Source organism: Protobothrops mucrosquamatus, unplaced genomic scaffold, assembly GCF_001527695.2.
Source record: "Protobothrops mucrosquamatus isolate PMUCROS unplaced genomic scaffold, P.Mucros_1.0 scaffold3712, whole genome shotgun sequence".
Classification (NCBI taxonomy): domain Eukaryota; kingdom Metazoa; phylum Chordata; class Lepidosauria; order Squamata; family Viperidae; genus Protobothrops; species Protobothrops mucrosquamatus.
In genome coordinates, this window is record NW_015389666.1 from 2052 (window position 1) to 15604 (window position 13553).

The 13553-nt window shown below is 49.5% G+C and overlaps 1 protein-coding gene and 1 non-coding gene across 2 annotated transcripts; both read right to left on the minus strand.

The window, feature by feature from the left end:
• Nucleotides 1-268: 268 nt before the first annotated feature.
• Nucleotides 269-7239, minus strand: LOC107298095 (60S ribosomal protein L23a-like; the record flags this gene model as incomplete). The annotated part of the gene is made up of 3 exons (XM_015827456.1): nt 7171-7239; nt 3798-3978; nt 269-445 (listed from the first exon to the last, which is right to left on the minus strand). Coding segments are annotated over exons 1-3 (383 nt in total), but the record flags the coding sequence as incomplete, so codon positions are not given.
• LOC114923449 lies at nt 536-607 on the minus strand. The gene has a single exon (XR_003810627.1). It is a non-coding gene; the product is annotated as a small nucleolar RNA Z17 (small nucleolar RNA).
• Nucleotides 7240-13553: the final 6314 nt, after the last annotated feature.

The window sequence follows — 13553 nt, forward strand, 5'->3', positions numbered from 1 at the left end:
GTTCAGGATAATTTATTGTAAAACCTCGGAACAGTTTTGTAAAATGATGGGTAAGCTACTTGTACAAATGCCGCGTTTTGAGCCATTCTGGCCAGATTCCGCTCAGATTATTCCAATCTGAAAAAGAACCAGAAACTCTCGTTAGCCCTCTGTCCGGGTGGATTCGAGGCCCCCAAAGCAGATTTTCCTAGAAGAAAGCCCCCCCCACCATCCCATAGGGCAGGGGTAGGCAACCTTGGCTCTTTTATGACTCGNAGCTGCTCTCTACCTGATCAAGGTGTTGACCTTGGCCACGTCGATGTCGTACAGCTTCTTGACCGCCTGTTTGATCTGGTGCTTGTTGGCCTTCACGTCCACGATGAAGACCAGGGTGTTGTTGTCCTCAATTTTCTTCATGGCTGACTCCGTGGTCAGTGGGAACTTGATGATGGCATAGTGGTCAAGCCTGGGAAGGGAGAGAGGGAGGTTTTTGTCAGCCCACTGGGGAACAGGCCAGGGGGAGCCCCGAAAGGCAGAAGGCTTTGCCCAGGATCGAGGTGCATCAGCTTCTTGTGGCTACAATCACAACCACTCAGACTTTGGTCGCTTAAGCCTCATCACACGCAGCCTCGATCCTGGGGGAAAAGGGGCACCATCTGTGAAGTGCAAACACGAATAACGCGGTTAAATAAAACTCAGATCACCAACAAGATGGTAACACCCCAATCTGGGCACTACATTTTGGCAAGGACACCTGGCAAACTGGAACATGTCCAGAGAAGAGTACCCAGGGTTGTAAAAGGAAGGCCTGGGAGAACAGATGGAGGCCCTGGGCAGGTTTAATCTGGGGGGTGGGGGTGGGGAGAGAAATGGAAGGAGGGGGTGGGGAGAGAAACATGACAGCCCTGAGCAGAGCGGGAGGGCTACCAGGTGGGGAATAAGCAAGATGGTTTCATTTCTGCCCTATCTTGCAGAACAGCTTTCTCTAAGGCAGGGCCTTTTCAACCTTTTCACCCATTGTGCCACTTTTAGGATATGGCAACATCCGAGTACCACCAGTTGCCTAACAAGGTGTCAAAAACTTGATGACCAAAAAAAAAAAGGAAAAAAGTGATAAAGTACTTACAACGGTTCGCTTAGTGACTCTTAGAAGTTACAAGGGCACTGAAAAAAGTGCCCCCCAAGCCACAGCCGAGCAAGACACCTGCCTGCCCGCCCGGCCGCGCTCTTCCTCCTGTCCGAGGTTTTCATTGTGGTGAGCATTTCTGTTGAGGATTGGCAGCGGAGGTGGGGTGGGGGGTGTTTGGTTTTTATTCCCCCCGTCTGCTGGGTGGTTGCAGCAGGTTTTGGTCCCTTCACATGACCCTCAGACACTGTGACCGTCATAAATATGAATCAGTTGCCAGGCATCTGAATGGAAATCACAAGACCCTGGAGAGGCTGCAACATTCCAGCTGATCGGCGCTTCTTCTGGGCTCAGTGGAAGCGCCAGGATCAGCGCTGCTTTCCAGCTGGATCCTGATGCTGATCCTGGCGCTTCCGCTGAGCCCTGACAGTCCCGAAGAAGCGCCGATCAGCTGGAGCCTGGCACTGATCCTGGCGCTTCCACTGAGCCCTGACAGCCCTGCAGCTCCAGCCGTCTCTCGCTCAGGCTTGTGCGGTGCTGCCTCCGGTTCAGCTCATTCCCCTCTCCTGCTACCACTTTTCTAGGATGGTCACATACCACCTGCCAGGTGCCAATGTACCACAGGTGGTACCCCTACTACTGGTTGAAAAGCCCTGGACTAGATGACAGTCCCTAATATCTTCCTAGCTGTTGTACTAGCTCAAGAAGCCCCACAGTCTCCAGGCCAAAACAATGTGGAACTTGATAGCAATGTCTGAAGATGTGAAATGGAGACTCGGTGAAAAGCACATTTTCACAGTCCTGTCGGCCAGTATGGAAAACAGCTACTAGACTGTCTGTAGAGTGGAATAGCAATAGCAAGAGCATTCAGACTTATATACCACTTCACATTGCTTTATACAGCCCCCTCTAAGCGGTTTAGAGTCAGCCTCTTGCCCCCAACAATCTGGGTCCTCATTTTACCGACCTCGGAAGGACAGAAGGCTGAGTCAACCTTGAGCCGGTCAGCATCGAACTCCAGATTTTGGGCAGAGTCTGCCTGCAATGCAGCGTTTGGCGCTACCCCGATTCTTGGTGATCCCTCTACCAAAGTGATAGATAGATCCCTCTGCCGAGGGATCCCTCTTCCAAACCACTTGGTTTTAACCTGCCTCGCTCTGTATGGATGGAATGGTCCAGAATTTAGGTGTGGCATCGGAAGAAGTAGCTCTGCCCTCTATCAGTGGGGATGGAGATTCCCCTTGTTGTGATTGTGGTGTTAATATGTAAACTATTGAATATACTGGGCAAGACTGCCCACGACGTGCATTCTCTGGTTCCCTAGAAGAGGGGTCCTCAACCTTGGCCACTTTAAGACTGGTGGACTTCAACTCCCAGAATTCTGGGAGCTGAAGTCCACCAGTCTTAAAGTGGCCAAGGTTGTGGATCCCTACCCTAGAAGATCTTCCCGGAGTTTACACCAGGGGCCATCATCTGATAGGTGAACTGGACATCCAGTAATCATTTTTTAAAGTGCGGTCTCCAAAACTGAACACACTATTCTCAACGGGGTCTCACTAAAGCCCTATACAGCGGGATAAGGACCTCCTTTTTCCGGCTGGTGACCCCTTTAGCGATGCAATCCAAAAACGGTTGTCTGGAAAACACAGCCTAATAAACTGAACCACCCCACGAGGGTTCCATCACACACCCATTCAGACACACAATCCCTGGGGGAAGAGCCAGCTTCGAAGGCAGGCCTCGCCCACGTTTTGGCTTGCCTGGAGCGCAACGGGTGAAGAGGAATCGTCTTGGGCCACAAACTAAATACATAATAGAGTCACTATTGCTAAAAATCCTGTAATGTTAAAAGTGTACGATCTTGTGGGTTGCAGGTTGGGCAGGCCTGTTCTAATGGCTTAGGGCAGGGGTCTTCCAACTGGGCCCTTTGATGACTTGTGGACTTCAACTCCCAGAATTCCTCAGCCAGCGTGTCTGGCTGAGGAATTCTGGGAGTTAATAATAACAATAAAGTTGGAAGGGACCTTGGAGGTCATCTAGTTGAAGTCCACAAGTCATCAAAGGGCCAAGTTGGAAGACCCAGCTTGTGCACCAACTCCCAGAATTCCTCAGCCAGCGTGCCTGGCTGAGGAATTCTGGGAGTTGAGGTCCACAAGTCATCAAAGGGCCATGTTTGAGGACCCTTATTTTAAAGCATCCTGGCTGAGGAATTCTGGGAGTTGAGGTCCACAAGTCATTAAAGGGCCAATTTGGAAGACCCCTGGTTGTGACTTCGACTCCCAGAATTCCTCAGCCAGCATGCCTGGCTGAGGAATTCTGGGAGTTGAGGTCCACAAGTCATCAAAGGGCCAAGTTGGAAGACCCCTTCTTGTGGACTTCAACTCCCAGAATTCCTCAGCCAGCATGCCTGGCTGAGGAATTCTGGGAGTTGAGGTCCACAAGTCATCAAAGGGCCAAGTTGGAAGACCCCTGCTTGTGGACTTCAACTCCCAGAATTCCTCAGCAGAGTTGAGGTCCACAAGTCATCAAAGGGCCAGGTTGGAAGACCCCTGTCTTAAAGCCTCCTGGCTGAGGAATTCTGGGAGTTGAAGTCCACAAGTCATCAAAGGGCCAAGTTTGAAGACCCCGGCTTAGGGTCAAGTGGAAGCCCTTTGACTTTCTGGGGGGGGGGAGGGAGACAGGGCCGACCTACTTGTTCCTCCGTGGGGCGCTCTTCCGGGGATACTTGGGCTGTCGCCGTAACCGCAAAGTCTTTGGTCTCCGGAAGGTGGGCGATGTCCTGATTTTTTTCTTCTTGTGACTGTGGACCCCTTTCAACACGGCTTTCTTCGCTTTAAGTGCTTTGGACTTTGCCTCCGTCTTGGCTGGGACAGCTGCGGGAGGAAGAAACAGGGAGCAGGTTTAGAATCCAGTTTATAGCTGGGCCATGTCTCTGCTCCCTCCACAAGCACTTAAGGATCTGATCCTGACAAAAGAAAAACAGATTTGCAATCCCCACCCCTCACCAAGAATCACGATTGCTGATGAACCTGGATGAACCCATCAATGGGTGGCAGCCTAGCCAAATGTCCATGGAGATTCTCCATCATTCAGCTCATAGTTTTTTCCCAAAGGTGCCTTTTTCCCCAAAAGGCAACTTGGACCGTGTTGTTTTTTTTCTTTGAAAACGTTTTGCTTCTCATCCAAGAAGCTTCTTCCATTCTAACCAAGGTAAATCAAATGTTTTCAAAGAAAAATTCAAAGATAAAACTTGGAATACGGCATCCAGTTTTGGTCACCACGATGTAAGAGAGATGTTGAGACTCTAGAAAGAGTACAGAGAAGAGCAACAGAGATGATTAGGAGACTGGAGGCTAAAACATATAAGGAACGGTTGTAGGAATTGGGGATGTCTAGTTTAATGAAGAGAAGGACGAGGGGGGACATGATAGCAGCCTTCCAGTATCTCAGGGGCTGCCCCAAAGAAGAGGGAGTCAAGCTATTCTCCAAAGCACCAGAAGGCAGGACAAGAAGCAACGGATGGAAACTGATCAAGGAGAGAAGCAACCTAGAACTAAGGAGAAACTTCCTGACAGTCAGAACAATTAACCGGTGGAACAACCTGCCTCCAGAAGCGGTGAATGCTCCAACACTGGAAGGTTTTAAGAAGAGACTGGGCAGCCCTTTGTCTGAAATGGTATAGGATTTCCTGCCTGAGCAGGGGGTTGGACTAGATGACCTCTAAGGTCCCTTCCAACTTTATTAATTATTATTATTATTATTATTATTATTATTATTATTATTATTATTATTAAAGCCAAGAAAGTCCAGTTGCCTTTTTTTTGGGGGGGGGAGAAGCACTTTAGGGCCAGCTTAGCGAAAGATGCGTTACAAGAAACTCGAGGGGCACAAATTAAAGTGAGCTATAGGATGTAACCCTATCTGTGAGAGAATGTGGTCAGAGTACATTCAACTTCAACATCTTTTAAGATGTGTGGATTTGAACTCCCAGAATCCCCGCAGCTAGCCTAGGAGAATGTTCTTCATGGCTGACTCCGTGGTCAGGGGGAACCTGATGATGGCATAAACTGGGCGAGGGAGGGAGGTCTTCATTAGCCCACTGGGGAACAGGCCAGGGGGAGCCCCGAAAGGCAGAAGGCTTTGCCCAGGATCAAGATGCATCAGCTCCTCGTGGTTACAATCACAACCATTCACAGCCTCGATCCTGGGGGGAAAGGGGCACCATCTGTGAAGTGCAAACGTGAATAATGCGGTTGAGCAGAAAGCGATTAAAACTCAGATCACCACCAAGATGGTAACCCCCGCAATCTGGGCACTACATTTTGGCAAGACACTTGTCAAACTTGGAACATGTCCAGAGAAGAGTCCCCAGGGTCGTAAGGGAAGGCCTGGGAGAACAGATGGAGGCCCTGGGCAGGTTTAATCTGGGAAAAAACAGCTCCAAGAAGATAAGCAAGATCAGGGGTCTTCCAACTTGGCCCTTTTAGGGCTTGTGGACTTCAACTCCCAGAATTCCTCAGCCAGGCACGCGTCAAGAAATGTTTCCTTAGTTTTTAGGTTGGTTCTCTACATCAAGTAGATCAGGGGTTCCCAAATGGGGGTGTGAAAACTTGGGTTTTCAAAATTATAGTTATATGGATAATTCGTTGCCATTATTTTGAACTTTTGTAAGAGGTGCGAGAATATACCAGAAGCGTTCTAGGGGTGAGGGGTACAGAAAAGGTTGGGAGCCGCTGAAGTAGATGAAACAATTATCCCTGGAGGAGGAGAAATTAAGGAGAAGGCTCCGGTTGAATAATTCCCTGGGGGGGAAAGAGCTTTTCTTCCATTCATCAAATGGCCCAGAACCATCCTGTGGGGGAAGATGAGTAGCATAGAAATGTAATCAATCATCAATCAATCAAATTCAACACTTGTTTCCTTGGAATGGGGCCTGGTCTTTGCTGGAAGCACGTGCTGAATAGAGAGGGCCAGACCAGATGATCTTGGAAGGACCCTTTCCTTCTGGGACTGTTCCCCACCCCATGCACAAAACGACACAAAAGCCCCCCATGTAAAAGCATGCGTCCTACGCCATTTACTAAATAATAAATAAAACTTCCACAAAGAGCACATTCACCCCTCCACCGACCCCAAAATCCACCCCTCCTCCAAATAACCATCTTCCTTATCAGCTAGAAAAGGCCAGGGTAGGGGGCAAGAGAGGCAGCAATGGCCTGCCCCCGTTAGGCCCGGCTAATCACCCACAGGCCTCGACCGGCCGGGAATGATGGGCTCTGTGATCCCCAGCAATTGCCCCCCCCAATGACCCTGCCAATCATCCTCAAGCCTCGACAGGCCGGGGATGACGGGCTCTATGATCCCCAGTAATAGTCTCCCCCCTCCCATGAGGCCCTGCCAATTACCCACAGGGCTCGAACGGCTGGGGATGATGGGCGCTGTGATCCCCAGCAATAGTCCCCCCCCAATAAGGCCCTGCCCATTACCCACAGGGCTCGACAGGCGGGGGATGATGGGCTTTGTGATCCCCAGCAATAGCCCCCTCAATGAGGTCCTGCCAATTACCCACAGGGCTCGAACGGCTGGGGATGATGGGCGCTGTGATCCCCAGCAATTGCCCCCCCAATGACCCTGCCAATCATCCTCAAGCCTCGAGAGGCCGGGGATGACGGGCTCTATGATCCCCAGTAATAGTCTCCCCCCTCCCATGAGGCCCTGCCAATTACCCACAGGGCTCGAACGGCTGGGGATGATGGGCGCTGTGATCCCCAGCAATAGTCCCCCCCAATAAGGCCCTGCCAATTACCCACAGGGCTCGACAGGCGGGGGATGATGGGCTTTGTGATCCCCAGCAATAGCCCCCTCAATGAGGCCCTGCCAATTACGCACAGGCCTCGACCGGCCGGGGATGATGGGCACTGCGATCCAGCAGCAAGAGACTCGGGAGACGCGATTAAATGGGGGGGGAGAGGGGAGGGTCTCAGAGGGCGGGGGGCCATCCAGACCCATTCTGAGGGGNGGGGGTAAGGCAGGCGCCCCTCCCGCCAGAGCCCCTCAGCGCTCACCCTCCTTCTTCACCTTCGGCGCCATCTTGGCTCGGCGGAAAAGAGGCGGCCGCGTGAGCGCCGCCTGCGCTTATAACGCCAAATCTCGCGAGAGCCGCACGGCCAAGCCACGCGGGACTCACACAGGAGGGCGCGCGCTAACTAGGCCCGCCCAGGGGAAAAAAAATAATAATAATAGGAAGGCGTGGCCGGCTACACTAAGCGAGGTGCGCGTGCGCACCGAGGGGCTGCGAGGGCCGGCGGGATCGCGAGGGGTCATGGGAATTGTGGTCTTTAGTGACGGAGCGGTGGGAGTTGTAGTCCCGCGAGTTCCCCAATCCATCCATGTGGAGTCCTCGCTTGATGTGGCCGACTGACTGTTTTTCTGCCTTTTTTTTTTTTTAATGAGCCGACCAACGGCTTTGTTATTAAAGGACTTATAAATCAAATGAATGAGTGGCTTTGTTTGGGGATTAGGGCCTCAGATCCGCGGTGCAGGATCCATGAGGACTAGAGACTTAAGACAGCTTAAGAAGCGGTGAATGCTCCAATACTGGAAGTCTTTAAGAAGAGACTGGACAGCCATTTGTCCGAAATGGTATGGGGTTTCCTGCCTGAGCAGGGGGTTGGACTAGATGACCTCCAAGGTCCCTTCCAACTTTATTATTATTATTATTATTATTATTATTATTATTATTATTATTATTATTATTATTAGCTTTGGCTGTGCGGAAGACCCATTTACACTTTTATTCCAGGTGGACTCAGCTGGCCAAATATGCTGCTGCTTGGTGGTGTTTTTTATGGCCCTTTAATAGTTTGAGAAGTCAGTTTGGTGGAGGGTCCCACATCCCATCTTCAGTCCCAGGAAAAAGCCCTCTAGATAGAAAAAGCACCTTTGGGACATTCTATTATTTTTTAAAAAAAATTAATCAGAAAATTAAAGTATAAACTCCAAAAATACAAAGTAAAATAAAACTAGGAGAAAAAAAAACCTTTAAAAAGTGAATTAAAACACGAAGCACAGAAACATGTGTTTTGTTTTTTTTTAAAAATAATGTTCTTGTTTTGTTTTACTTTTGATCATATATTTTATTATTCATTAAATTTGTCTTCCTTTCCCTTCAGCTAGGGCTGGGCCTCACAGAATCTGTCGCTTGTGTGGAATAATAAAGTGTTTATCTGGGACTAGGGCAGACGCAGCCCTCTCCAGGTTTCCAACAGGGCAGGAAAAGAGGAGTAGGGTCTAGAATAGAAGAGAAGAGAATAGAATGCAGAATAGAATATAGAATAGAATATAGAATAGAATAGAATAGAATAGAATTAAAACACAATGAATAGAATAGAATAAAATTAAAACACAATGAATAGAATAGAATAGAATAGAATAGAAAGGGACCTTGGAGGTCTTCTAGTCCAGCCCCCTGCTCAAGCAGGATACCCTCTACCACCGTGGTGGCGAACCTATGGCACGGGTGCCAGAGGTGGCACTCAGAGCCCTCTCTGTGGGCACATGCGCCGTCGCCCCAGTCCTAGGCCTTCAGCTGGGTTTTATAAAACCTTTTCGCTTTAGGCCTCCGCCGCCATGTGCCAAAAAAAAAAAAGGTTCAATACATCAATCAATTTCAACTTCTTGCGGGGGAAAAAAAAAGATCTCGCAAAGTTGGAATTGATTGATTGAACTTTTTATTCCCACCCAGTTTGCAGTTACCACCAAAGCCACGCCCACCCAATGGGCCACACCCACCCAGCACCCAACGATACATAAGTGGGTTTTGGGTTGCAGTTTGGGCCCTCGGTCTCTAAAAGGTTCTCCATCACTGGTGTAGGGTGTGTTTGGAGGGCTGCTCCTGGCCAAATCTCCTTGCTGACCTTTTGCAAAGAATGTCTGTGTGATTCAAAAAGCCCTCTGAGGGTGATGGATGATTAACCAGTGGCGTCCTGGCATGGCATTCATGCCCTCTGGAAGGGAGGCGGTTTGGCCAAAGGCTGAGCACCGCAGCTCCCAGAATTCTCCAGCCAGGAAGAGAAGGAGGGGGAAAGGAGGGAGGGAGGGGAGGAGGAGGAGGGGGAGGGGGAGGGAGAGGAGGAGGGGGAAGAAGAGGAGGAGGAAAAGGGGAGGGGAGGAGGAAGGAAGGAAGGAAGGAAGGAAGGAAGGAATGAAGGAAGGAAGGGACAGGAGGAGGAAGACTGGAGTCTTTGCATGTCTCTGAGATTGGTGGTTTACCTGCAGACGTTTCATGACCCAACTAGGGAACATCATCAGCGCTAGAAGGGAAGGGGGTCTGTGAGGAGGAGGAGGAGAAAGAGGAAGAGGAGGAAAAGGAGGAAGATGACCATGATGTTCTCTGAGCTGGGTGGTTTTCTGGCAGACGTTTCACGACCCAACTAGGGAACATCATCAGCGCTAGAAGGGAGGGAGGTTGGCTTTCTATTTATATATCATAGCTTGCCCTATCAGTGTGGGCGGGAGTGTTCTTTTCTTCTTGATAGTTTCTTGATTAGACTATGGTTTACTATATAGCCACAATAGCTGTAAGTATATGAACCTGAAAGGCCATAAGTCAGTTTTTTCAGTGCCCNCCCAACTAGGGAACATCATCAGCGCTAGAAGGGAGGGAGGTTGGCTTTCTATTTATATATCATAGCTTGCCCTATCAGTGTGGGCGGGAGTGTTCTTTTCTTCTTGATAGTTTCTTGATTAGACTATGGTTTACTATATAGCCACAATAGCTGTAAGTATATGAACCTGAAAGGCCATAAGTCAGTTTTTTCAGTGCCCTGGTAACTTTGGACAGTCCCTAATGAACGGTTATACGTTTGTTTATTATTTATTTATTCAATTTCTATGGCCGCCCAGCTCTACTAAGTGAGCAGTTTACAAGTCTAGAACTTTAAAGCAGTTGGAACAATTTAAAAGACACCCAAACAATAAAAACGTCCACAAAAAGTTGAGAACTACCAGTAGGCAGCTACTCAGAATGACCACGATCATTTCATCAGGCTTGGACCAAATTGAGGCCAGCTGCTCCCTCGTGGAGGTTATGAGAGGCAGAAGATAAGATAAGACAAGATAAGATAAGATAACCTTTATTGTCATTTTTATACTGCGGGCATAATGGCACACATCAAAAATGAAATTTAGTTGCCCGCTCTCAAAGTAAAACACATACATGACACACACCTAAACATACTATGAACAACATATGTATAGACCCACACCCCTACATATACGTAACAAATAAATATGAAATACTGTCCATCCTGAATATATAACGGAAGGAGGAAGCTTGAGCATTCGCAAGGTTAATGCTGTATGGAATGAAACTGTGACTGAATCTGGATGTTCTGCTTCGGATACCACGAAGCCCCCTCCTCCCAGAAGGTAACAAGGAAAACAGGTTGTGAAGAGGATGTGTAGTGTCCCAGAAGCTCACATAATTTAGGTGATATGAGGAGGTGGTAGGCTAGAACCTGTTGGGAAAAATGAATAATAGTAATAATAAAGTTGGAATGGACCTTGGAGGTCATCTTGTCCAACACCCTGCTCAGGCAGGAAACCCTATTCCAGTGATGGTGAACCTTTTAGAGACCGAGGACCCAAACTGCAACCCAAAACCCACTTATGCATCATCGAGTGCTGGGTGGGCGTGGCCCATTGGGTGGGCGTGGCTGTGGTGGTAACGGCAGACTGGGTGGGACTAAAAAGTTCAGTCAATTCCAACTTTGCAAGATCTTTTTTTTTCCCATGAGAAGTTGAAATTGACTGATTGATTGAACCTTTTTTTTTTGCACACGGCGGCGGAGGCCTAAAGCGAAAAGGTTTTATAAAACCCAGCTGAAGGCCTAGGACTGGGGCGACGGCGCGTGTGCCCACAGAGAGGGCTCTGAGTGCCACCTCTGGCACCCGTGCCATGGGTTCACCACCACTGCCCTACACCAGAGTTGGCTCAGGAATTCTGGGAGTTGAAGTCCACGAGTCATAAAAGAGCCGAGGTTGCCTACCCCTGCATTAGGGGCTGAGCCATCGCCGCTTCCTTTGGGCCAGATCTGTTTTCTTGGTTGCCCATAATGGCAGCAAAGATGAAAGGAATCTTTGATGCTCTCTGAGCTTGTTTTCTGACAGATATTTCGCTACCTGATTAGGTAACACCATCAGTATGAAGGAGGGAGGTTTTGCTTCCTGTTTATATACAGTGGCTTGTTCTGCCAGCGTCAGTGTGTCTGTGTGCTTTTTCTCTTTTACAGTTCCTTGATCTAGGTATTGTTTTCTGCTTGACTGGACAACTACTGTGTGGAAATAGGGAGGAATAGAATAGAATAGAATTAAATAAGGAATAGAATAGAATAGAATTAAATAAGGAATAGAATAGAATAGAATAGAATAGAATAGAATAGAATAGAATAGAATAGAAAATATGGAATGGAACGGAACAGAATAGAATTTTGGGATGGAAGAGAAGAGAAGAGAATAAGGAATAGAATAGAATAGAATTAAAATAAGGAATATAATAGAATAGAATCTGGAAGGGATCTTGGACATCTTCTGGTCCAGCCCCCTGCTAAAGCAGGAGAACCCATACCATCTCAGACAAGTGACTGTCCAGCCTCTTCTTAAAAGTCTCCAGTGATGGAGCGCTCACAATTTCTGGTGGCAAGCTGTTCCACTGGTTAATTGTCCTCACTGTCAGGAAGTGCTCCTTAATTCCAAGTTGCTTCTCTCTTTGATCAGCTTCCAACCATTGTTTCTCATCCTTCTCTCTGGTGCTTCAGTAAACAACCTGGCCCTCTTTTCTTTGTGGCAGCCCCTCAAATACTGGAACGCTGCTATCATATCTCCCCTATTTCTTCTTTTCTTTAGACTGGCCAAACCCAAGTCCTGCAGCCATTTCTTCATATGTTTCAGTCTCCAGGCCTTTGATCATCTTAGTTGCTCTTCTCTGGACTTTTTCCAAACACTCAACATCTTTTTTGTGCTTTGGTGACCAAAATTGGCTGCAGTATTCTGGGTGTGGCCTCACTAGGGTTTTATAAAGCGGTACTAATACTTCAAGTGATCTTGATTCTACACCTGTTTATACAACCCAGGATTGTATTAGCTTTTTTGGCGGCTGCTGCACACGGCTGGCTTACAGTCAAATGATCGTCCACCAGGACTCCAAGGTCCCTTTCACAGTGGCTGTTTTCAAGCCAGGTCTCACCTAATCTGTACTTAAACCTTTGTTTTTTCCTGCCTAAATGTAAACGAAAGGTCTGAAAGAAGACCCCCAGGCTCAGAGAAGCACCAGGGCCCCCCAGTTCATCCTTGCCCCTCTTTTCTCTTGGTGAAAGGAGGGCGAAGAGCAGCTACAGGCTGGATGGAGTCTCTTAGAAGACCAGGCCAAGGGCAGATCATCCTGGAAAAAGATATTATTATTATTATTATTATTATTAATAATAATAATAATAATGATAATAACAATAATAATAAAGTTGGAAGGGACCTTGGAGGTCATCTAGTCCAACCCCCTGCTCAGGCAGGAAACCCTACACCATTTCAGACAGATGACTGTCCAGTCTCTTCTTAAAAACTTCCAGTGTTGGAGCATTCACCGCTTCTGGAGGCAAGGAGTTCCACTGGTTAATTGTTCTCACTGTCAGGAAGTTTCTCCTTAGTTCCAGGTTACTTCTCTCCTTGATGGGACAGTGAAGAGTTGAAACCAACCGCATGGCAGGCAACGTAATAAATCAACCATCCAATCCATCAATCCTACCAAAGTGGGCACTTCTCAGGATGAACTGAGGGTGCCAGGGCTATTTCAGACTGGCATTCTTAGAGGGCCGAGCCAGGCGGCTTCTGAGCGCGTGCAGAGGGCAGACCCCCCCTCCTTCGGCCTCCGAGGGGCTCCGGGCGGCCCAGGCGGGGCGCTCGGGGGCGCTTCCAGCCGGCCTGGGCGGGCTCCCACGCGGGGCGCCTCCTCCTCCTCCTCCTCCTCCCCCCGGGTCTGCCTGCGCCGTGGGGGGCTCTGCCCGCCCCGCCGTCCGGGCCAGCCCGTGAGTCACTCCGGAGCAGATGCCGCCGGCTGCCGCCTCGCCCGTCTGCGCGCCGCCGGGAGGAGGTAAGGGGGCGCCGGGGGGACGGGGGGGCTCGGCCGGGAGGGACCCCCGCCTGCATGCATGCTTCCTTCCTTCCTTCCTTCCCTGCCGACTTCCCGGCGCCCCCTCCCACGCGGGACCCTGCCCCCCCCCGCGCGCGACCCGGACCACCCACGACGGCGAGGGTGCCCCTGAGACGGTGCAAAGCGCCGGCGAGCGGGATTGCCCGGCCCTCTTTGTTCGGGAGAAGGAGCCGGCGGGGGGAGGGGAGGGGAGGAGAGGGGGGGGGCGTCTGCTGGAATTTCCGGGGATCGGTGACGACCCCACCC